General features: G+C 34.0%; 1 protein-coding gene across 7 annotated transcripts in view; it reads right to left on the reverse strand.

Moving 5' to 3' along the window:
* LOC118193901 (leucine-rich repeat flightless-interacting protein 2-like) overlaps positions 1 to 27183 on the reverse strand; it is a 212760-nt gene that overhangs the window by 65888 nt on the left and 119689 nt on the right. Inside the window, exon 1 of one of the 7 annotated variants that reach the window (XM_035365061.2) lies at positions 8071 to 8236. The exons of the other annotated variants lie outside the window; for them this stretch is intronic. Coding sequence (XP_035220952.1) covers positions 8071 to 8112 — 42 coding nt within the window. The 5' untranslated portion in view covers positions 8113 to 8236. Of the gene's footprint in view, positions 1 to 8070; positions 8237 to 27183 lie in introns of those variants that run through there. 7 annotated transcript variants of the gene reach the window in all.

Consider the following 27183-nt stretch of genomic DNA (forward strand, 5'->3'; position numbering starts at 1 on the left):
GTCATTTGACTGGATGAAATCAATAACGTCTTTAGCATTAAAACAGAAGATATCCTTAATTGTATCCCATTGAAGTCCAAGAATCTTTGAGGGGGAATCACAGTCAGGCAATTTAAAACTAACGAAGTTGTCATTGTTTTATACTGGTTTTTTATAGTATTCGAATTAGAATTCCATTTGGTCAAAGTCATTGATGCCTTTTCATTATATCATTGGCTTCATGATATATCTGTATAGCTTCCTCCTCCGTATCTGATCCTGATCACAATAAAATTGTCAACATACATGAAGTTTTCTAACATTTCTACAGTTCTGGGATGGATGTCTTCAAATTTCTTTATATGATGCTTAATGCAAGCGCTCAGCAAAAATGGACTTGATTTTGCTCCAAACATTACACGACACATCCGATAAACTTGAATTCTCGGATTGTTCAAACTTTAATTCTCATCAATCCACAAAAATCGCATTGAATCTTGATCTTTAGGTGCAACAGAAATTTGTAAAAACGCTTTCTCAATATCTGACGTAAATGCAATTCGATAAAGTCGAAAATTTATTAAAACTTTCAAAAGTTCAGGAAGAAGATTTGGTCCTTGTAGTAAATTATCATTTAGAGATTCATGATTTTTTCCTTTGAAGATGCATCATAAACAATGCGAAGTTTCGTAGAATTATGATCTTCACGGATGACAGCACGGTGAGGTATGTAGTAAGTTCGTCTCCCAGATGGAGTACCAAGATCGACCTTTTCTATGATTTCTTCCTTAAGCTGATAGTCAATCACTTCTTTATATTGCGCATAAAAGTTCAAGTTTGATTTAAATTGTTCGATCAGCTTTAAAAATCGTCTTTCAGCATTCTTAAAATTGTCTCTTAAAGTCACATTCTGATCTTTCCATGGAAGTCTAACTTCGTATCTATCACCCTTTTGTGTAATCGAGTTGTTAAATATTTGCAAGGCCATTTCATTTTGTTCTTCGTCAGAAATATTTTTAATTCCTATAGATTCAATATCCCAAAACGATTCGACGCCTTTTAGAAGTTTCTCTTCTACACTTACGTTTAAACACGCATCATGGATTTGAAAGTCTGATGAAGGAAATTTGCCTTGTATACACCACCCAAACAAGGTTTTCATAGCTACGGCATTTCTGTTTATCCTTTTTATTTCTTCTCTTGCTATTTTCCACATAATGTCCGCGCCGATTAAAACGGAAATATGATTCATTCCATCGGCGCCGCCGCAGTCTGTCAAAGTGACGCCGAATGCTTGGAGTTTGGATTTCATTTCTACATCTGGTACTCGTATATCGGCATTTGTTATGACTGGTACTTCGATGACTTCGAGATTTATGTATTTTTCAGGGTCATTAATATTTCGGAGCGTAAGTTCAACTTTCTTTCGACGCCAATGTTTCCCGTTCTTTTCACCGAAGGTATGCAGATTTAAAACAGTTTCTCCTTTCACTGGTAACTGGAATTTTCTTGATAAATCTTCTCGAATTGCAGAGATTTGGCTACCGCCGTCCAGAAGACATCTCACAATACAGTTCTTATTTCTGCCCTCAGCCACAGCATACACCGTTTGAAGCATAATATTAGATCCAGTTTTGGCAGAAGAATTTTGAACAATTTCTGCCGATGTTTCAGTTTCCTTATTTTTTACACTGGAGACAGCTGATGTGGGATTTACACACACACTTTCATGATGTTTACCGCGGCACTTTTTGCAGGAAAACTGTTTGTTCTTACAGTTGATAGCTAAATATTTACATCCAAAACACAGAAAACATTTTCCTGTACATTTCAAAATGTTGCGTTTCTCATCAGCGTTCACCTCAGTACATTTATATTTCGTATGATCTTCTTTGTCACAAAATATACATTTGTATCCAATTGTTGATAAAGCTGAAGCAGTCGGAACTTTCGGTTTATAATTCGGATAAACTTTCGTGCGTTGTTCATTTTGACGAAAGTATGGTTTCTGATTCGTTTTCTCAGAGTTCATTAAACTTGCAGCTTCTCGACAGTTAACTTCCTTTTTTAAGAATTCTATAAGTTCCTTTATAACAAATCCTGCTTCCATATTTCGACTTCGATTAAATTCCAAATTTAATTTCTCTGGAAATTTCTGCAAAATGATAGGGCAGAGAATATTTCCATAGCTTCCAGAAGTAACGTTTAACGATTCTAAACTTCGAATGTTGACTTCGCATTCATCCTACAGCTTACGCAGTGCTTTAACATTTGAAATGTTTCCCACTGGTTCAAGGGATAATAATTTATTCATATGCGAAGTGATAACGACATCTTGTCTTCCAAAACGTTCTTTCAATATTTTTACTGCGGAATCATAATTCTGGTCACTTAAAGCGAAACCGGAAATGGCAGCTAAAGCATTACCTCCAAGTAAGGATTTTAGGTACGCAAATTTTTCAGTTTTTCTCAATCCACTATGATTATGAATTGTATTTTCGAACTGGTTCCAGAAGTCTAACCATTTACACGAATCTCCGTAATAAGTTCCGATTTGCAGACGTGGTAACTTCACTGTTTTCGTTTCAACTGGAAGTGCAACATTAGCCGTTTTGTTCTGATGAACTGTTCTAGAAGATTTCGAATTCTTCTTCAAAAATCGTTGCATTCTTCTTCTCCATATAACAGTTTTATCCTGGTATTCTTGACTTAAGGTAACTTCATTTTCAATCTCCTCCGAAGTTACTTTCGTTTCTATTTCTGAATCTAAACTTTTCAGTTCATTGATTTTCTCAATTAACTGTTCATATAAATCCTCGATTATCTCAATTTTCTCATTTAGCGGAATGTTATTTGCTAAATTCGATTCGACTTTGGTTATCAGTTTCGTAGTTAATTGTCTAACAACCGATCGTTTCTTTTTCAAATTTTCAAGAACGCCCTCCATTTTCGAAATATTCAGTCTGTCGATTTTCTGGTTCGTAATAATCCCGGTTTGCTGGCACCATAAACAAAATATGTGTAAATCTCTAATAAATCAGACTGGATCGCAGTTAAAGTAATAAACAGAGGAGCGTTCTTCCACACAACATTTATTCACGAACACCAAAGATGAACTGATACATATACATAATTGACATCACAGTTTCTTTTTACAAACAAACACTACCGCCATCTATTGGCAATCTAAAGATATATAATCCTAAACTTAACAAAATGCACAGATTAATTTCTATAAAACCAACAGCAATTAAAATTTGAATTTTATTTAAATATAATGCACGTTTGGACTTACACACAACTTAATATCGTAAATTAGATGAAAAATTAACTTCAATTTACTTTAAAACTTTTCTATTATTGTTCTAAAATAATTTATATGCCTAATTAATACAGTTGGACGTGTTGGAAATATTCACGTATCTGCTTTCTCAAAGAAACGGTAGTATACAATTAAATAGTCTTTCGGTATTAAAAATAATTTAACTTTCGTAATTAGAAAAATAATGTTTCTGACAAATGCAATACAACAAATAGGTTGCTTTGGATAAGATAAGATAAAGAAACTTTTCCAAGCAATAAATAAAATGTAAGTTATTGTTAGAGGCCTTTATTCTTTTAATTAATTCACGAATAAATACGGTAAGCATTCATTATTTGAAATGATAGCCAAGTTCACGTGTCTCTGTCATGAATGCAAAGAGTCGTTTTTCAAATAATTCGCTTTCCGATTTCATATAAAAACCCGCAGGGCGAAAAATTTACCTCAAAAACATAAAATACAAAGGGCGATTTACTAGCGGATACGCTTAGAAGAATTTAACACACTGGTGATAAAAAACAACACCAACCGTTTCAGATTACGGTTGGAAAATTTGAAGGCAACGCCTTTGTTGTATTCGTACATGCTCTGAATACTGTAAACAGATACGTGAGAAGATAATTTCATTCTCAACATGTCAACGAACTTGAAAAATTCTTGATGTGAAAGCATTTGATAATATATATGATTTTTAGATATATCTAACGTTTAGAAATGATGATGAACATAAAACGCTCACATCGGTGTTCACTAAGATAACACGTGCTTAGTCTGATTCCACAAGGGATAAACACAATATTTACGTTTAAGAACTAAAGAAAAAGATTTTACGAATAGTTTCAAGAGAAATGACGTAAATAAACTTTATAACGATGAAAATAAGTCATTAGGAATTTAAAAAAAATTATAAAAATAGAGTATCAAGGATCACATAAGGAAGAAAATGAAAGAAATAACGATAACGTTTCTTCTCTTGCAATCCAAACATTCTGAAATGACTCCGCAAATTAAAGTTTAAAGATCCAATAACATCCAAGTAAATCTGTGATGACAGCATTCTAGCCTCAAAATGGGATATGAGTTACGTACCATAGTGAGTAGGTGTGTTCCAACGTTAGTACTACAACGTTCAGTTGTAGTTAATCTATAATCTCAAATCCCAACGATGACCAGAAGTGAAGTGTCCCACGCCTGCACCGCTCAGGGCGCATGATCTTACACATCACATAAGAACGCTGTATCAAGAAACGTATGCTGAGAAAAACCCACCTCAAATCAGAGATCAACCCTGCTCTATAGATGAATATTTAAAAAAATTATTAAGCATTACATGTTAATGCAGTGTCACTTGCAGGGATATTATTTACACATATATTTGCAGTTAATATTGACATTTTCTTTCACATGCATTAGTGATCATAAATATAACTTGTTTTATCTGAAATGTTTAAAATAAGAAATTTTACAATATCTTACATCTTACATCATTAACTTCATTAAATATTATACACATTGTATTACATTGTGAAATATTTATGCAGGGTCTTCCAATAAGAATGATATGAATGAAAATGAAATAAAAACTTTTTTAGATACAACCAAATTTTGTATATTATTTTGACACGATGTTTTGAGGTAAACTTCATTTAAGTGTTCACCTTGACTTGGTGCACACATGCGATCGATGAATGTATGCAATAACTCGGGCTTTATGTTACGAACTCAACTTTCGTGATTTACTTTAATAAATAAATAAATAATAATATTTTTTTGAATAAACCCATAGAAAGCAATCTAAAGGAGTTCAATCACAATTTCTGGGAAGACAATTAAGAATTTCGTGATTCGTATTTCGTGAAACTATCCTTTCACGTTTTCTGCTATACATCGAGAGATGTTAGATGTCCTCCAAATTTGAACCCCCTCCTCCCCCAAAATAAATGTTACCATCAATCTTTATCGCTTACTATAATAGTCACTGTAACAGCATTTTTATAGTCACTATAACAGCATTTTTATAATCACTGTAACAGCATCTCCTCCCTCGTTTTGAAGAAAAACAAAGGGAGTGGTGGTCGATGACGCCATGCCATTGCAAGAGCTTTTCGCGCATCTCTTTTGGATTGTTCTTACACAAAAAAAGACAAGTTTGTTAACATATCCATTCAAGCTGAAATGAGCTCCACCTGAGAAGATAACTTTTTTACCCAAAATTAAGTGCTTGAAGCATGTATTTGGCCGTGACGTATTTAGGCGAAGATGTATTCAACATCACAGCACACTAAGCAGGAATAAAAATTAGTGACAATGATAACATTTTAAATATAGTTGCCATTTCCTTTTAAAAGCTTACCATTCTTCTTGAAACAATTTTTATTAATAACTCACTCACTCATTATTACTTTCAAAAGCCATGACTTGTACTGCAATACATTACTCTATTTATAATTATAACATAATTCATTACTGCTTACAGAAAACATTATTTTTACTTTCATTATTGCTACAAAATACTATATTACAGTATATTTTATTCTGACTTATTCTTCTACAGTTCAATATCATTACATACATTTAAAAGGGATCTCTAATCATTTAGTTCACTTTTAGAAATCCCGACCTGTTATTAACATCTGATTTTTCTTTCGAATATAAGAATATTATAGAGTATTCTTTTGAATCCTATAATATTCTTATATTCGAAAGAAAAATTTAACTTTTTCATTTCTTGTTTAAACGCATTTCTACCGTAGGCAGCTTTTACATTCTGCAATATACAACTGCTGTTTAAAGGATACTTGCTCGTTTCGAGCACGAAACATTCTCTCTACTCTTTTCTGCCACCGAAGATGTTCGAAGAATTAGCTTGATGGGCCGAAAGCATTTATGTGTACCGAAAGCATTGCTATGATCTCGAAATCGTTTTAGAACTAAGGAAATCAGCTGCTTACGAAATACACAGGTGAAAGCACTTTTGCCTAGATGAAAAATACCAACTAATAATAACAATAAATACCAATTAAAATATGGTAGAGAGAATGTGCCGGCATTCTTCCGTCACTCACTCATTCTAGATGGAAAAAAGGAGTCAAGAATGGACGGAACCTTCCAAAAACCAACACATGCCCTGTAGTATTCAAGGGGAAGTCAGACGGAATCAACGAACTTTATGGACCATATCATAATGAAGATGGCCTTTAATGTATTGATGGTATACCATATAAAGCTTTTCGTTTTTCGATACACAACCAAACTTGACTTCTTCAACGATAATGACACAAAAGGAATAGAGAATATCGGATTGAGAATTGCTTTTCTAGTTATCAATAGTCTACCGGCCGACTATAAGTCCATGAAGTTACAATTTCTCGCTCGGGTTTGCATTTTTGTGACCAAGTAGTATACCTGGAAGGGCCACTAGCACAGTCTTATGATTTCATGGATTCTTATCCGCATTAGTTAAGTAGAACATTGTTCTTACGCTGTGAACTTCCTTTATTAACCGGATAGTTCCGGCTATAGGATTTATTCTTAGTTGAATTTTTGTAAGCATTTTATTACACTATACTGTTCAAAGAAAGCTAAAAATCTGAGGTTTCTGTGATGCTGGAACAACACCTTGTACTGCAGTATGTTCAAATGTCATTTTGATACTTGTATTGACGAGTAAAAATTATGCAAATGAAAGCAATCAACTGCTGAAATAACACAAAATAAAAACTCTAAAATTGGTAAAAAATCATCGATAGAACAATACTGTTTATTATAATTAAAATCTGAATCTGCATTACGTTTAGTTCACATATATTTTCAATATGGATGATGCAAGTTTAGGGATGTATGTATCAGATTTATAACAGAAGTAGTGACAGTGATAATCCTAAAAGTAAATGCAGACAGAAAACATGAATTAATTAAAATTTTTGATAAGTACTGGTATCACAAATATACGAACACAGGTAACTTTCATACTTCGGCTAACAAGGTGAACTTTTCAACATATCTCCTTTTTTTTTTAAATTTAATTTCTTTTTGCATATCATGCATTTCATTAAAAGCTTTATGTTAACAAGAAATTTATCAAGAAATAAAATACTGAACACATATTTACGTCACTGCCATACTGAAATTATTTTTTAATGCAATAAAAAATACCTTAACGTTTGTCAGAAAATTAACAAAATATTCCATTCTGAATACCTAACACATTAATTATCGTAGATATTTGAACTCGGAATCAATTTCAGAGTGAAAAAAAAAGCTTTAGTTGCACTGTTGCTCCATCTATTACATTTTACAAAAAGAGAAATTTTAACTTGAAAATAAATTAACATTTTCTTTTCAACTAATATTAAGCTACTTAAAATTACGACAAAGAAACTTCTCTGAGATGTTTTATATTAAAAGCACATTAAATGCGTCTATGTTATTATATTTTTTCTTATACAGAAGGGCACTATGACAGAGACACATAAATATTTCTGTGTTATACTCTTATATGAACACGAACGTATTGATTTAGTTTAATTACTACATTACAGCAAGCTTGTGCTTTCAAGAACTACGAGTCTGTCTTAATAGTCCCTATAATAATAATAATAATAATATTTCAAACAAACACTGCTTTGAAATCTTACCAGAATTAAATTCTGTTACCAGGCAGTTCCATAAACAAAGCGAAACTAGATTTACTACATATAAGTTAGGCAGGAAAAAAAAAAAAAAAAAAAAAAAAGAAAGGAAAAAAAACAGCTGATACAAAAACTGACCTTTTTCCGGTTGTAACGTCTAAATAACTTATTAAATGACATACAGCTCAGACTTCAGACACAGATGTTTCTCAGTACGTACATTAACAAACATCTTCACTCGCGTAACAGACGTTCTTTCTATCTAAAACTATTTCATAATAAGGGAAGCAAACGGCCTTCGAGCTGCCTTGCATTACAACTCTGCTAAGCTGATAGATACTGGCTACGCCACGCCTAGTGTTCTGCTGCTCTGAAGGACAACGGACATTAAATTCCAATGTTTATCTGCGAAGATGCAACGCGACATCAGTTATTTGACATGTCCATATTTTGTTATTTATAGCTAGGAGAAATGAGGAAATAACTGCGCTATAATCAAAGTTTTTCATTTTTCGCCACAACTTGGTTATCACATTTTGAACCAGTGATTTCGGAAGTGGGCACGGTGTAATGCGCGAAGAGAATAGGATTCAATGCAATAGAATTTGTAATACTATAAATATGAATAAATTTAAAAGGAAACGAGAGCATCTGTAGTTCAATAAATAATAAAAAAATAAGGTGAAGGAAAACGGTTTCAGAAAATATTTAATTAATAAAGCATTCTTTTACAGAACAGAAGTTGACGTATTTGAATATTGTACCCAAACTGAATATTACCATATTTAGAATATTACTGTCACTCTTTTTTATTAATATCCAATTTATTATTGATGATAATCTAACTTTTGATGAAACATGCCATGCAATTTTTTTTTCATTACTCACTGTTTATATCTTAGGAAATAATAAATAAAAATTTAATTATAAAAACAGCATTCTTCCACATACACTCAAAATAGGATGGGCCTTTTTTTATTAGAAAAAATAAATTCAGAGATCTCGGTGATTTCAACAAGACTTAAAGATATCGGATAAAATGGACGCAACACTGGTGTGCATTTAATTATCGCAAAACACACGAGGGCTATCTGCCTAAAGGGAGGGATGCCTTCGTGGAGGACTTTCTAAGGGAAACTGGCTCGTATACACGTTACACATGGGGAAAACCACGAAAACGCCCATGCAGCTAGCCCGTTCGTGGGATTCAAACCTCGGACCGAACTACCAGTGTTCAGCGACTTTACCGCTCGGCCGCTGGTGGGCCCGGACGCAACACTGGAGTTTCACCATTGTTCGTACATGTATTAAGGCTTACTGTGCAGCTCCGCCCCTATTTCGATGTAGAACACTCTGGAGGATGGATCAAAACCTACAACGGGGCTTAAAAGCAGGACCACGTTAATTTAATTCGCGTAAAAAATTTAAATTGTTCTCTAAAAACGTTTGTCGCGACATTTGCAATTAGCAAATGAACAACTTTACAACAAAGATTAGTCTATATATCTGTAAATGTTTCTGCATATACGCACCGAATCAAATGCAAAAGAAAACATGGGGGAATAATATAACACGACAAGAATTTTTAAACATCAACTGCCATTTACAGGCGTTTTACATATTACATTTTTGATACGATTTTTATTAGCTTTCTTTCTAGTAGAGTGCTAAAAGTAATGTAATTATGATTCAAATAAAGGAATAAAGATTAAGAAAGTCAAAGACATAAGATACTCTTTTTTGGTTCTTATTTATGGCATACTTTGTATAGGCTTTTTGAAAAGCGAAAAAGAGTTCCACATGATTTCTTTCTGTAATCAATCAGAGCTTTATAAGTGTCCTTTTCAATTTAAACAAAATCACACACACACAAAGCTGCCATTTAAACTGGAATGCACATGCAAGGTCTTCCTGTTTGTTTCATGGACTCTATTCAGAAGTCAAACAACAAAAATCAGCGTTATATTTACAAAATTTTCACATGACTAGTTTTGTTGTTTGACTTCTGAATTAGTATTTATTCGGCGTGTTATTGTGTCTTATTCATGGAATTCATGGACTCTACTTAATGATTTACTAACCGCATCTTATTTGAGTTCCTTCACAATCTCAATGGGGCGGATGCTCTCATAGTATGCCAACAAAACCCGTTATCAAAGGAGATAATCTTTGCATTTTATGTAAATAAATCTGCAGTACCTTCAATTCATGATCTGCACATTCTCAATAAGGTGGACAGTCACGAAATGTCAACAAAGAATAAAAACCAAACTAAGATAGCCTTTTCATTTGCATAAATACCAAAACATCTTTAAAATATGCATAGAAATTGCAACAATGGTTCATAAGTGGACTCACCCACAGGAATTTAATGTACATTTAAAAAAGTCTGTACCACCCAATGCTAAGGCACTTGTTCTGAGAATCGTGATAGACATGTTTTACTTTTTCATTAGAAGTCAAAGCTTTACTGCCAGTATGAATAATAAATGCAAGTACTTAAAAAACTTTCAAAAGATGGTAGCTTTCACGAGATCGTGCCACCCAAATGATCAAGTTTTCCGATTATTAAATTTCATCTGCCATTTGAAATTCTACAAACAGGCAGTCACGCAAAGGTCAAACCACTGCCATGAAAAGAATTTTGCAATTAAAACAGGATAAAAATAACAGAGGAAATTATGTGAATCATTTATATTTCTAGGTAGGTGTGATAAAGCTACAGAGGCTTTGAATTATATTTTAGTTATTTATTTAAAAGCAACTTACTAACACCTTCAAACAAGTGTAAAATGTTAAGTAATAAAAGCAAAATTAATTTTTGTTTCAATAAAATATTGAAAAGTTATGTAATTCAATATTCATAAAGTACTAATTGTCAGCCCGAGAGTCACCTATTTAGAAAGGATGTGTATCGTGTACTTTTCATTAAAAGCTGTTATCAGCGATCGTCCCAGTTCCTTTCCATTGCATTTTATAAATAATCAAGAAAATGTTGTATGATCTTAAATTTACTTAGTTCGAAAACAAGTTTTTCTAATACTTGCGCAATAGCTGCAAAGTAAGATAATAATAATTTACTTACTAAAGAAATAATGATTATTTTATTTCCTAATATATTGCTTTTCACTCAAAATTTGTATTAGCGAAAATGTTTAATTCAGAATGAGTTCTTTGGTACTCTACTTTGGTTCTAAATCCCATCACTTCACGGAATTATTTGGCCTAACCTCATTTGCCAGTTTGGCATGACCATTCTTACTTGAGTAAAAGACGAAACACCTTCGTATTTATTAATTATTGTTCATTGAACGGGAGTTGGTTTGTTCCCCTTGAAAAGTCAACTAATTTCCGATCAATAGCGATAATTACTTGCTTTTAATTTAATTTCTTTTTCAAAGTTTGAAATTTTGTTATTCATCACTTAATTTAAGTCCCCGTAAAACATTTTAAATAATTTACATTCAAGTTACTTTAAAACACAATTTTCGGAATTAAATTTCCTACATATGGGTTCACTCTTTTTGATACTTCTACTAAATTTATATTAGGAGATAATATAATCAATATTTCTTTAGTAAATAATCAAGAAAATAATCTGCTGAAGTCTCAAAGTTTTGTAATAAAAACAACTTTACAACTCAAGTACAAAGTTTTCCAATAAAAGAATTTTACATATTAAATTTATGTTTCTGTTATCGATGTTACTGTTGATACATAGCCCCATGACCAAGCGTAAAGCTTGGCATCACGAATCATTTTACATGATGTGGAAACAGTTTTTGGCATACGCGGTGTAGATGATCTTTTTCAGCTTCATCGGAGTTTGGGTTTTGTTTTCCTTTAACGTTTTCCAGAATGTTCGCCTGTTTAATTGAATATGACAAAGCATGGGAGAAATATCTGCTTAAGAGAAGGATTGCATTAGTGGAAGCATTTTTTAAGGAAAACTGGCTCGTATTTACATTACACATAGAAAAAAAACACCTCTAATCTCTGACTTTTTAAGGTCACTTTTGTAATTTTCAATAAACACAGTTTCACGTGACTGCGTCCTAACATTTCCAATATATTTACTATATACTATACAACTATACAACAATCCAATACTAACACAAATGCATTTTGAAAATTTACTTCGCAGAGTTCCATATAAATTACTTCAAAAAATTAAATACAGCGACTAAAAACTACTCTCAAAATTTAGATATAAAAGAAGAATTAAGGGTAGAATATTAATTATTAAATTAATATCATGTTAATGAACTACCATGTGACAGCAATCAAAGCAGAATAACGTGTAAAACGGCGACATTACACATCACGACTAATGAAGAGAAAACCCATCAGAAGTAATAATAAAATAGAGTATCAAACGAACTGACATGCAGGTAAAGAAGATCGTATCCACAGAAAATTGCTTTAAATATCACGCCAGTTGTAAACTTCCAGCAGAAAATTAAAAAAAAAAAACTTCTCCACTAATAATACAAAATGTGGCAAATATCAACATCAGATTGGCAGTGGTTTTATATATTCTATCGGTTTCAAAGGTAGCCAGACAACAGGATCCTTCGAAATCGATAGAGCTTTCTAAAATACAAACCCCAACAAAGGGCTCATTTTTGTATAACTTTACACTTAATATTGGCGTGTGTCTCGTACATGTAAGTCACTTCTTTAATTTACCACTGTGGTGTTGCAGTATTAGAAAGAAACCATTTCGCATTATTTTATAAATGATAAAATAAAAATCGACTTTTGAGTATTTTTTTTTTTTTTTTTTTTAGTTTTTCTGACATTTCATTTATTTTTTACTTCTTCTTAATTTGAAATAAGATAAATGATTTTTAAAAAGAACTGCATTGGCTATTAATATTCAATATAGGAATAAATTTAAAAGCTGACTTAGTTGTTGAACTGAATTTAGAGGAAACTGTTGAGAAGAATAAAGTTTTTGATCTATGAAAAAGTGACTCCTTTCCAGAAGAATTTACCTTCCGTACTGTTATGCATTTCAAATGCTTACACATGTCAAGTTGACCATTGATTTGACCAAATCACAAGATCCGACGATCCGAGTATGATCAGGTCAAAACCGCTGGATACGGGACTCGATCTCAGGCGAACAGGCTGGCTGCATAGTTGGTTTTCTCGTTTTTCCCACGTGTAACGTAAATACGAGCCAATTTTCCTAAGAGCTTGTCCACAAAGGCATCCCCTCCCTTTAAGTAGATAATCTTCGCGTACTTTTCCATATTCAAATAATCTAAGCAAACGTGGTTGTAATGAAAAAATAACTTAACTACACGAACTGATTTCATTTTGCATATACGGTTTGTAATTCATTCATTCATTCATTACAAATTATGCCGAAATATTGCATGTGATGCAACGTGTCCGGCTCATGACAAGTACGCCCATAGGGCACATGACATAAAAAGTGTCTGGACCGAGTAATAGGAGGCAATAGGAAATGAAAAAAGAGGGGGTGACTACATGACGCCACAAGCAGAGAATCGAACTTAAAGCCTAAGACCAGGAGAGGCAGCAACGTGTGGAGTGTTAGGGTAAAAGTTGTTCCTGAAAGGTATGTTACTATAAATCATGATATATTTGCAAAAAACAATTTATTATTACATACGATAAATACAAAAGTGAGCAAATACAATACAAAATACAATATAATACGAGTTATAATACGACAATTTATGTACAATATATACAAAAGATGAAGTTTCATGAAAGATAGTTTAAGTAAGAAAATTAGTGTCCCTGGTAAGGAAGGCCGCTAATGGTCTGATTTTAATATCTTCTGGAAATACGGTGTAGTCAAAAACCTTAAAATGATTCATGTACGAGCAATTTCTCGCCTTATCAAAAAATTTCCGATTTGCATTATGGAGAAAATTTTCGATATTCTCTATTTTTAAGTCTCTGTGCAGAGTTTCATTGGAAACATAAAAATGAGCGTTCGTGATTTGCCTTAAAAATTTGTTTTGAGTGATCTGTAGCTTCTTGATTTCATTTTTCGAATAAGTCGCCCAGGCTGGAGACGCGTAAGAAAAGATAGGCCGAATAATGGCAGTATAAATATGTCTTTTTCTTCGTAGGTCAAGTTTTGAATTTTTTCCGATTAATGGAATAAGATCTTTGATAGCCGCAACTGTTTTGCCTCTAACTTTTTGGATGTGGTCTTTCCATGTGAATTTATTGTTTAAAATAACTCCAAGATAAGTAGCTTTGTTCACTAGCGGAACTTCAACATTAAAGATTTTAATTTTGTTTACAAATGGACTTCTAGAGTGCCTTTTTCCAATAATAATAAGCTGGGATTTTTGTGCATTGATGGCTATGCGCCATTTCGTGCACCATTGCTCAATTTCTGGAATTTTATCCTGCAATTTAGAAATGGCAAGTTCTTGATTGTGAGACTTGTATGCAAGCGCCGTATCATCGGCGTAACATCTTAAATAAAAATTAGAGTCTGTGCAAATTTTAGGGAAATCAGCAACATAGAATATAAAAAGAATTGGTCCCAAAATTGATCCTTGAGCTACACCAGCATTGAGTCTTCTGGGATCAGAGTTGTCGTTACCAATATTGACGAAGAATTTTCTGTGTTTAATAAAAGAATAAATGAGTAATATCAGATCTCTGTCAAAATCCAAGGATATTAGCTTGAGAATAAGCCCCTCATGCCAGACGCGGTCGAAAGCTTTCGCCACGTCTAGCATGAGTAAGGCGACACTCTGATGTTTGAAAAGTGCAGAACCGATGTATTCACATAGTCGGACAAGCTGCTTGGTCGTAGACAATTTCTTACGGAAGCCAAACTGTTCAGGAGGTATCTTATCCATGTAAGGCTCGATTCTCTTATAGGTAACTCGTTCATAGATTTTGCCCAGACCGGGCAGTAAGCTAATTGGTCTGTAACCCTCCGGGGAGGTAGCATTTTTACCAGGCTTGGGTAATAAAATTACTTTAGCAGTTTTCCATTTATCTGGGAAATAATTATTTTCAAGACAGGCATTTAAAATGCTGACATATTTCGTGATAACATTAATAGGCAAGTTTTTGATGGCGACGTTGGTGATGTTATCAAAACCGGGAGCTTTTCTATTTTTCATTCTTTTGATGATCTCCTTAACTTCATTAGGTGAAGTATAATTAGTCTTGTTTTTGGGTCCCGGGCCATTAATCCAGTCTTGAATAAAATATCTAGTGTCATATGAAAATAAAGGGTCGCTTGGATCTTGGTTAGGAACAAATTGTTTTTCTAAAAAGTCAGCCATTACATTGGCTTTGTCTTTATTAGTGACAGCTATAATATTATCACCGTAAATTGGTTTATTGTTCGGTTTTTTGCCTCGAAGATTCCTTGCAAAAGACCAGAATGCATTATTTGGTTCATTGAATGTTTCGATTTTTGCATTCCAAGACTCATCTCTGTGTTTATAAATACTTTTCTTAATTTCTCTGTTTAGTTTATTTAACTATTTTTTGATCCTAGGATCCCAGGCAATATGCCATCTTTTGCGTAGTTTGTTTCTTTGTGTAATCAGGTTTCTAATGTTACTAGGCAATCTAGCACTGTACTTATCAGCAGGAATTTTCTTAGTAGCCCTGTTATATGCACTAAGTATGCTATTATTGAGAACATCAATTGCATAGTCAATATCAAATTTTGTTTTAAGTTGCTTAATAGCCGGAGGGTTTTCAATGAGGAAATTATAATATTTATTCCAGTCCGTAGTGATTTTAAATCTTTCGTCAGTGTTTTTATTTGTACCAAGCATAGCTAAAACCGGCACATGATCTGAAGTTAATTCAACTTTCACATCAAGATAAATCGGGATTGAAGTGGTGGTAAGAAGAACATCCAGGATGTCTCCTTTACGAGGGTCATCAGGAAGATAGGAATATTCAGTAGGAGCATAAAAATAAATAGGATAATTATTAATAAATTCTAGTAAAAGTTCTCCATTTCTGTTGGTGCGTCTGCAATCCCACTCTACATTCTTCGCGTTGAGATCGCCAGCTAAGATGATATGTTCTGAATTAGGCAACAATTGAGCGAGTTTATGCTCATCAATAGGAATGTGTGGAGGGTTATACAATGCAATGAAATAAATTATGCCATAATTTGGTAATGAAACAGAAGCTGTAACAGCTTCGTAGCCGTTTCCTCTATCTTCGCTAATCAGGCATGATTGCAAGGAGTGCTTAACGTAAATAGCGGCCCCCCCCACCACGGTGACTCAGTCTGTCACACCTGTAACAGTTGTAATTTGCGATCTTAATATTCACACAAGGTGTCGCAAACGTTTCAGTGACAAGAGCAACATCAATATCGTAGGTTAGTAAGAAATTATGAAATTTGTAACTCAATGCTGACGAAAGATGCTACAAAATTTTTTATAATAATAGTAATTATTAGTCTTTTGCATTACGAAGAAGGTTAATCATTAACAATACAATAAAGCTTCTCAGCTGCATGGTGTTTCACTTGGACATTTTTCAAAAACCTTAACAAAGGCAATAAACTGACGTATCAGAGTATCATTGACACATAAAGAGCGGATTTTTTTACGGCACAAGAATAAATTTTAGCTCAAAATTTCTCAGACACACAGCGCTCTTAGTATTATGAAATAGTGATAATAATAATAATAAAAGCTGCTGTTATTAAAGGCCACTGTGAACTCAGATTTTTCTTTTAAAGGATTTATTACTATACTCGCATTTTTTTACGAAATCAAAGGAACAGTTCGGTGAAAATTTGAATTAATATGTACTTTATGACCTTTTACTCTCAGGAGGGCTCTGTATTAAGTCTTTAGACGCAAATCACACTCTGTTACGCATAAATTTGTTAATTTTATATAATTTTTTTAATGTAAAATTAAGGGACATTCCATATAAAAAGTCAGGGACGCAATATAAAAAAGATTTTGATTTGTAATACTTAAAAATAAGTTAAAATAAATTAAAACCAGAAAAGCCGGGTTATTTAACTATCCCTTCAGTTAAAGCTTTCAAAAGTCTGAAATATTAATAATTTAGAGCGTACTTTAATTATCTACATTCCCACGAAAAGATGACAAATTATTCGCGGCTTTCTGCATTGATAAAAAAACATTTTTCGATTGCCTTTACGGTTCATAGGTGCTATTCTGTTCGTAAATAATTAAAAAAAGAAGCACTTTATCAGACAAAAGCAAAGAATCTATATAAGTAATATATATATATATATTAATTTTACACCAAAGAGATATTGTTATCGAAATACTCGTTAAATATAACGCGTTTAAATTCGCGTATACTGAAACATGTGCGTATATGGTATTCGCATACATGGGTTATTTATTGTCATATTATACTTGAAAATACGCCTAAAACGGGCAATTTTACCAAAAGTCGAAACCAGATATGCGAATAACCAAGAAGTACCATGTAGAGTTATATATTCGAAAAATAATTTTAGAAGCTTTACAGGCTTTAGATATACACAAGGAAAACTATGAAAACTACTATAATAAAAATATAAAAAAAAAAAAAAAAAAAAAATATTTGCAATTAAAAGGAGTAGCTGCGATTAAAATTTCGGCAACTCATAATCATGACATATTGTGTCATATCACAAATATTCCAATATTTGAAAGTTTAATCTAAAAGTATGTTTGCTTGTTTATTTGTTCAAAGCAAAGCATGCAGAGGATATTTGGCTACGGAGATGGGATACTTTTATAAAGGACTTTCTGTAAACTGGTTTATATTCACGTTACATATGGGGAATCCATAAAAATACTCATGCAGGCAGCCCGTTCACCAGGATTCGAACCGAATCAAACTGCCAGTTTTCGGTAGTTGTAATCGCTGGACTACTGGAACCTAGAGTGTCCTACTGATTGGAACTACTGAATATTGGCAGTCTGACTCTGGTTCGAATCTTGATGAGCGGGCGGGGAACCTAGAAGGGTCCCACTGATTGAAAAAAGGGAAAATGTTAGTTAAATTGAAATTCTTAAGTTACAGATATGGGAAATGTAAATTGATAAACAGTGGAATATTTTAAGTCGATCTGGATGTCTTCCCAATCACAATTATCCAGTAATATAACGTGCTACTAGCATACTTGTCATACATATTTTTAATTCATGTAATATACTATTACTGTGATATTACATAAAAATATAGTTTCAGATTTGGAAGGATGACTTCATTTATGTTTCAAATGAATGCTGATTTGTTGAACTTCTAAAAATTTTAAAACTAGATTTAAAATTAATTGTAGCTAGCTACCTTACATTATCTTTCTTTTTCCACATTCTACATGCAGTAGTTGGGTTGATCATGTATTTTGATATATTCATACGCAGACGCCTCCACACATGGATTATTCAGAATCTTACAAATATGGATTACGTCAGACAGAAGTTGAAACTGGTCCAAAGGACGGAGAGAAAAACTTTTTTTTTTTTTTTTTGAAGAACTACGAAGGAAACATTTGTTTTTGTTATTAATTCAGACTTTACGTAATAACATGTGGTTTCTGCTTAAATAAAGATAGAATGTGAGTTGAGGGCGTCTAAATTACAACTGCTAATATTCTTACATAAAAGCGGCATACCGGAGAGCTCTCATCCGCGCATTTTGGAAGATGTACGCTCTGGCACAGCGTCTTCGCTCTTTTTAACAACATAATTATGTCTCAAGTTAGAACTAAAAACAGCAGTAGAGGAGGAGAAAATAAAGAAAATTTATTTTTCCATGGTGATAATTTAAGTAATAATCTGCAGTCATACAAGAACGTTTTTCTCTCTCATGTCTGCTCTTAGAACTTTCGAGTTCCATAAATTTGACATTCCAGAAGGAAAATAATGAATTCGAAATAATGAAACCGCTGCTTTTAATTATCACGGTGAATTCTAAAGCTCACCTTTTACTGTAGGCGTCATACGTTATAAGTAACAGTTAATTTAACAACAAAGTAAATTGTAATATTACTTACTATACAGGAAAAAAGTAACTCAAAAGTCAGGAGAAATTTTTTAAAAAATTGTATTTAAAAAATTTCAATATAACTGCAAAGTAAAATAACTCATTTAGCACAGAAATATGTAGCATTTAAAGGGGCTTAAAGAATTTTGCCGCACAGTGTTTTAACTACGATTGTGTTCACCAACGCTTTACTTGTGACATAACACAAAATACATCATAAGAAATGCTAAATATAATGACATGATAACGAGCTAAAGTTTTATGCATGGCATAAAGAAGTATTTCTGTAGGCATTATGTCATTAAATAGTGTCTTTTAACGTTACTTATATGTCACAAAGGGACTTCTACCCCTGAATTTAAGCAGTTTCATTAGCCAAAAGTCAGTCGCCAGGTACATAGTAATCCAGATCTGAAAACTTTCAGAATAAGTGGCCATTGATACTAAAAGTGACGGCTTATGACTCGATGCTCTATAAAGAGAAAGAGATGTTTTGAGAAGAAACAATACGCTTCTTCCAGCGGCCTAGAGAAAAACCGTTGAACATTGGTAGTTCGAACTGGGTTTAAATTCGAACTAATGGATTGGCTGCATGGAAGCTTTCACGGGTTTCTCGAAGTATAACATGAATATGAGCCGGTTTCTCTTTAAAAATCCTGTATGAAGGCATCCTTACATTAGATATACAGGTTGATTCTAAACTGCTTTTACAGATTAAGAGGGGTGATATAGTACTCATCCAGATGAGTAATAATTACCATAGAACATAGGGTCGCTCTGAAAGGTAAAAGAGGAATTCCAACCTGAACTTTAAACAGTGTTGGGAGACCGAATGAACGAGACGCAATGTTACACAATCAGTTTATGTTCTCCATGAAGGCAGTTCACCATATCAGTTCTCCATGAAGGCATCCCTCTCTTTCGATTGATAGCGCTTGTATGTTTTGCCATATTTGAACACCCTAATCTAACTTATGTTTCTATACACCATACAGTATTAGCGGCTATGTCAATGCTATTCACTCAGTACCATTTTTAGCTGTATTGACTCCTATAGTATTTAAAAAAAATCTTAAACTGGTATTCCATAATAACTATGAATAAATAATATGTACAGACAAATAAACGAAAAATAAAATCCCGATGGCTAGAGCATGCAATAAATTCTACAAAGCCAGATATTAAAAGTAATTTCTTAAAACCAATAGTAATTTAATGTAGGAGAAAGTAAATTCGAACATAAAATCATTCATTTTAATAATCACGAAAATAATGAAATCATATAATTAACTATTAATATAATGCAACGAAACACGCATTGTAACAATTTAAATTTCTTTCAGAAGTTAAGGTCAGGTTAAAAATTTTCATGACTAAATTTAATTTCAACCCCTATTCATTCTAATCATCACATAATTAGATATTAAAATGTACTCCCAACAGATCCAAATGAGGATGATCGGAATATATTAGCCCCAAAATTTATTCCGCATTATTTATTCATTTATACTTAATAAATTTGGAGTTAATATACCGGATACAGAACATATTCAATATTTATATTAGCTCCAAAGTTATTCGATTTTCAATCATAAAGCATTTTGCGCACAGCTAAGATGAATACATGAAAAATTCTTTTTCCTGTAGTCCTCCATTTGTCACGAGTCACGTCACTAGCCGTCTAGATAAGATATTTGAATACAGATAATTCATCCCGAGTTCGATTCACAATGAAGAGGTTTGGTACGTGGGATTTCGTGGTTTTCCCTACAATTTATGTCAATGCAAGACAGTTTCTTTTGGAACGTCCTGCAGTGTATTGCCGTATAAAGTCTCACGTTTTTTGGAAGCATAAACTAAACTTGAAATCTAATCTAAACGTACGCGACTTGTCATTATGTCCAGGAACCAGATAGAGACGTAAGAAGGGTGTAAAAGATCACTTTATTAAACTTAGAATAATTTAATAAAAGGCATTTCTTAAGTTTAAAAACCAGCCAGCGTTTATGGCGTAATTTAAAAGCAATGAATGTAAGGACTACACAGAATGAATGGTGTCTTCCTGTTTGCGCGGTTGTCAAAAACGTTCCTGTTTGCGCGAAATCATCAATCTCATTACTCCCCCTTCCAAAGGGGTTCCATAATGGGGGACCGACTGGGCGTTGGCCTCTTCCGAAACGTAGGAAAGCAAAAATTTTTTAGATTTCAAAAAATTATTTTTAAAAGAAATAATCGTAAGATATTTACGAAGTCTGAGTCTTTGTATATCTTTGCATAAATGAAGTACTGTATTTAAAAGGGAAGAGATGTTCAAACTCTGTGATGATTTTGGCAATGAACTAAAAGATCGTTTCTAAAGTAAAAACAGTATTCTTCCGAAATTCTGCATAAAGGTGAATTATAATAAAATCTCAGAATATATATTCTTTGCGAAAAGAAAGAAAGATGAGAAGAAAATATACCTCGAATATCAAGGCAGCTTCTGAGAAAGCTTTGTCCTAGCCAACAAAAGCTTTTTTTTTCCTAGCTGTAAATTGTCAAAGTCTTAATTCAGAAATATAGCATCTGAATCTCGATTGAATGGACTTGCTTTACTTGCATTTATCGGAATATCCAAATACATTAATTACATCCAAATACCAATACGGAATATCCAAATGCATTACCATTGATAAATTTATTAATTGTCAAAGGTAAATTTGTTGGTTTCAAAGATTTAATTCAGAAATTCCAGAAGCATAGCGCACGATTCAGCAGTGATTGTATATATTTATCATACTAATTTAAAATAATTAATTATGTGTATATACTTGTTAGTAATTATTAATAGTAAATATAAATAGTTAAAGAGTATATTTTAAATCATTTATTTTTATATACACATCTGTATTTGTATATAATGAAATTCTTAATTATTATCAACTTTATATTATTATTTTTTAAAATGCTCTTTTTCTAAATCTCCTATTCATCTAGCTTCTTTTTTAAGAGAAACTGTACTTTGTGAGTCACTTTCAATTCCAACTGTAAATGCGATTCACAATTTAATTTATTCGTATGGTGGCAATATTAAAAACTTCGGAAACACTGGTTCAACAGTTGTAACTGAAGAGTAAGTACAATCAAACGACTTTAGTTTACTCTGACGATGGATATTTAAAAAGTGGAGAATTCAGTATTCGTCGAATATTGCGATATTCTGATAATCCCTTAAAATTCGTGCTTTCGAAATCTCTGATAATCCCTTAAAATGCATGCTACGATTAGAAAATTCAATAAATTTGATTACAGTGTGACGTTATTAGGTTTAATCTGTAGGGCTTATATTTATTTTAACTAACATTTATTTTAATTTTAAAATATCTTTCTTGTCAAGCCTTACTTTCCCCTGGAAAGTAAGATGCCAATGCCAGAGTATGTAAATTTTTAGTAGAACGCGCAAGGATTCAAATTATCAGCGGAAGTATTCTGAGTTAAATAGAAAGGAAACGAGTTCGAGATGTGCTGTTCTTACTTCACGAGCGCGGAGGTAGTTAGCCAGAAATTGAAGAACCACGCGTTTCGGCCTGTGTGCTTGCCTCGGCAAATTGTTAATCTTTCAACGTAATATTCAGAGTTTGCTGAATTATCAGCGGTATTGTAGAACGCGGTGAGGTCAGTTACGTTTAGAGAGCCTCGTAGTTAGTCTCTTGTTATTATCTCTTTTCAGTTTACTATTTTTATTTTACCGCCGGGTCGGCGTAGATTGTGAGCGTCAAGAGCACGCATTTGTAATTTCTAAAGTTGAATAAAAAGGGACTTAAACCCTTCTCAAGACTCTGTCTAATTTCCAGTTTCAGCAGTAACCATTTTGTTGCGTGCAGGTTGGAGGCGCGCAACTTTACATTGGCGCCCGAACACTTGTCGAACTGAAATGGCCGAAAATCGGATGGAAGCCGCGGGACAACAACAAGAAATGGCAAGCCAATTGGAGGGATTTGGATACCTGGTCCAGACGTTGAGAGCGTCAATCAAGCCAAACGTCAATTTCGACGGAAAAAATTCGGTGGCAATATTTCTAGAAAACCTCGACAATCACTTTCAGCTCTACCCTGTGCCTGAAAGACAAAAAGTTGCCATCGCCACATCTGCACTAAGAGGACAGGCCGCGCTATGGTGGAAGAATATAGGCAAATTTTTATTAGGGGAATTTGGAGGCCAGACATATACATCTGAAAATTTCAAAAAAATCGTTATTAAAGGCCTTCCCCATAGTGAAAGATCGAGCAAAGCTAGAAGCCGAACTATATAGTTTCTATCAACGGGATATAGAAGAGTTAACGGACTTTATTCTGCGAAAAATTAAGCTGACGGATATGCTGTATGGGAAGAAACCCGACGCGGAGATTATTGAAATAATCTTACCAAGATTGCTACCTGCTGTTCAAGATTACTTCGAAATTAGAAACCCAAGCACATTGCAGGAGCTCTTCGAATTGGCGGTGAAGTTTCAAAATCGCAGAATAGCGGAAAAAGCTAGAGGGGCATCGTATTCTCAAAGTACCCGAAGGCAATCTTCAAATGAGCAGACCAGAAATGCAAACCGCTCTTATGGGGAAAAGAGCTATCAAGCTAACTCATCGAACCTCGAAGGTCAAGGCCCAAAAAGGAAATTTGAAAACAAACGTCCGCGTACCCAGAAGGCAGAAGTTGAAAGGAAAGCTTTAAACGAGTAGAGGGGCCTGTGAAAGCGAGGGTCCAGACCCCGGAAGTTTTAAAAAAAACCCTCAAAAAGACACTTAAATACGGTCATCGTGAAGAACTCACATCTACCAATTATACAAGTCCTGGTGGGCGATGTACCAGTAGAAGCCCACATCGATACAGGAGCAGAAGGAAATTTTATGAGCGAATCATTCTTCAAAAAGAATTTTTATAGGTTACGATTATTTAAACACAAAAACACAGAAATTATAGCGGCGCAAGGAAAAACCTGTCACTGCATCGGGAAATTATCATTAAACATACAGGTAAAAGAGGAAAGCCTCAAAGTATTAATTTTTGTAGTAAAACATTTTCAAAATCCTTTTATTTTAGGTATGGAGTTTTTAAGGGCCGCGAGGGCCAAATTGAATTTTCAGGACAGTTCTATTGTGCTGGAGATGGACCAGAGGGTGGTGGAACCTGTGGAACAACCGCAAGTTGACCTTAGCCATTTGAATGACCATGAAAGTCAAGCCATCCAGCAAGTAGTGAGTAATTTTTCAAACTTGTTTTCAGAAAGACCTGGTAGCTGTCAAATAGTTACGCATCAGATACAGTTAACTGCCGAAAAAACTTGTAGGACTAAACCGTATCGTTATGATAAACAAAAAGACCTAATCATCGAAGAACATATTCAGGAAATGTTAAAGAACAAAATAATAACGCCCATAAATAGTGAGTACGCGAGTCCAGTCGTACTATATAGGAAAAAGAACGAGTTTCCTCCTTCGGATAAAAGGGCTTGGAGGTTTGCTAACGATTACAGAAAACTGAATAGTATTACTAAATTCCCAGTTTACCCTTTGCCGGTTATAGAGGAAATTATTAGAAAGATTAAATCTACTAGATACATGACTAGTTTGGACTTAACGTCTGGCTACTATCAAATAGCTATGAGACCCGAAGACATACATAAAACCGCGTTTATAACAAAATCGGGCACTTATGCATTTTTACGCATGCCCTTTGGGTTGTGTGGGGCCCCGACAATATTCCAGAGAGCTATGGACATTGTTCTAAAGCCTGTCCTAGGAAAATCGACTTTAATCTATCTAGATGATATAATTATAACGAGTAGTACGTTGGAACAACATATTAAAGATCTAGAAGAAATATTTAAATTATTAAAAGAGGCCGGTCTTACAATTAACGCCTCAAAATGTAAGTTCGCAACTAAAGAACTTAAATATCTGGGTTATAAAATTTCGCAAAAGGGTATAGAAACTCAAGATTCAAAAATAAAAGCAATCAAGAATTTCCCACCTCCCAACACCGCCAAGAAACTTTCTTCTTTCCTTGGGTTATGTTCTTACTATCGGTCATTCATAAAAGATTTCGCCAATATTGTTGAAGCCCTGTTAGTAATTAAAAGAAAGAAAAGTAAATTCACGTGGACAGCGGAAGCAAATACCGCATTTGAAAGATTAAAAGAAGCGCTCATCAATGCCCCTGTTTTGAAATTCCCGGAGGGGGACGAAAACCTGGAAATTGCAGCAGATGCGTCGGACTGTGCTGTGGGTGCGGTTCTTATGCAAAATAGCTATCCTCTGGCATTTTTTAGTAAAACGTTGAATCACACACAAAGGAATTATACAGCTACAAAGAGAGAAACATTAGCCGTATTAATGGCTGTACACAAATTTCGAGTTTACTTCGGCAAAGCGCCAGTAACAGTCTTTTCGGATCATGCGGCTGTTGGTAGACTTTACTCGGGGAAAAACCTAACGCCCAGGTTAATAAGATGGGCTTTAAAACTCCAAGAATATAATCTAATAATAAAATATAAACCGGGTAAGGAAAACAACGTAGCTGCGCACTTTCTCGTACAAAACTGGACGATGAATGTAATGAACTCAAATGCGCTGTGTTGACTTCAAAAATTTTAGATTCTAGAGATACAATTATCGCTGAACTGAAAGCTGTTCCTGAATTTGGAAGTATCTATGCATATTTGAAAGACCCCGAAAGCTTTGAGCACACAGATATCGATGCGATAAGAAATAGAGCAGAAAACTATGAAATAATAGATAATTTATTATTTTATACGAAAACAACAAACGAAAATCTCGAGTACAAACCAGTCATCCCAGCCTCGCTTCGATTAAGCATTTTGAAGGAATTACACGACGCGAAAACAGCGGGTCATTTAGGGGTCAGAAAGACTTTAAAAAGGGTACGCGAGGCGGTATATTTCCCGCAATTATACAAAATAGTAACTGCGTATGTCAGGTCCTGCAATCAATGTCAGTTAATAAATGATATTAATTACATCCCGGCCGGGTATTTAAATAGCATTCGCGCTACATTTCCGAATAAAATTTTAGGCATAGATCTTCTTGGTCCTTTCCCCCAGAGCGCGTTAAATAAAAATCGTTTTCTTTTAGTAATTGTAGATCATTTTTCAAAATGGACAGAAATTGTTCCACTTAAACGCGCGTCAGCCAAAACAGTCGCAGATGCATTCTTACACAGATACATTTTAAAATACGGTGCACCGATAAAAGTCATTAGCGATATCGGTAAACAATTCATTAGTCAAATATTTGGAAACATATGCACTGGACTTGGCATACGCCATATCAAAATGGTTCCGTATAGACCACAGGCAAACATAGCAGAAAGAGTGAATAAAAATATAGTAAAAATAATTCGCAGTTACGTTAGCACACATCACAAGCGCGGGGATGGCTACGTAAATGAATTAGCTTATGCTTTAAGAACGGCAAATCACGATACTACGGGAAAAACCCCAGCAGAATTATTTTTAGGCCGAAAGTTAATTACGCCTTTAGATAAATTATTCTTTGTGGAACAAAGAGAGCAAGAATTTAAACAGAAAGATGTGCAAGAACTTATTGACCAGGCGCTTAAAAGCTCGGATACGGCAAGAAATAGGCAAAAAATATATTACGATAGAAAACGCCGTGAAGCAGATTTTAAAGTTGGGGGATAAAGTATTGAAGCGGAAATTTTCTTTATCAAGTGCCCCAGACAATTTTACGGCAAAGTTAGCTCCAAAATTTGATGGCCCTTATGTAATTCAGGAAATCAAAGGAGTCGTATTGTACCTTAAGAACGAGAGAGGGGAAATCTGTAAAGCAAGTCCCGACCAGGTGAAAAAATACTATAATCAAAATGATTTTGAAATCCTTAAAAGTTTCTTGAAGGACTCAAGCGTAAAAGAAGTGGAAGGTCCAGAAATAACGTCACCGTTCCACCACCCAAGAAGCAGAGAACTGAAGAGAGACCTAGCCCTTCTACAACGACGGTACCGAAAAGAAAAAACGAAAACTTTCAGACTCCAGCATTTAAGAAAAACAAGAACGCAAAGCTGCCTCGTAAAGAAACCTTGGTAAAGAGGAAAACACCACTTACAACGTATCGCAGTATAAATTATACATCAAGGAGAACGCTACCAGGGCCAGAGAGTCAGGTGCAAACAAGGCCGCCGTTCCAAAAAATAAAAAGACAGCAGGAGAAACGAAAAGACCAGCAACAACAGAA

Source organism: Stegodyphus dumicola, chromosome 6 (genome assembly GCF_044657685.1).
Source record: "Stegodyphus dumicola isolate Sdum_Otavi_A_Nest chromosome 6, ASM4465768v1".
NCBI classification, from domain to species: domain Eukaryota; kingdom Metazoa; phylum Arthropoda; class Arachnida; order Araneae; family Eresidae; genus Stegodyphus; species Stegodyphus dumicola.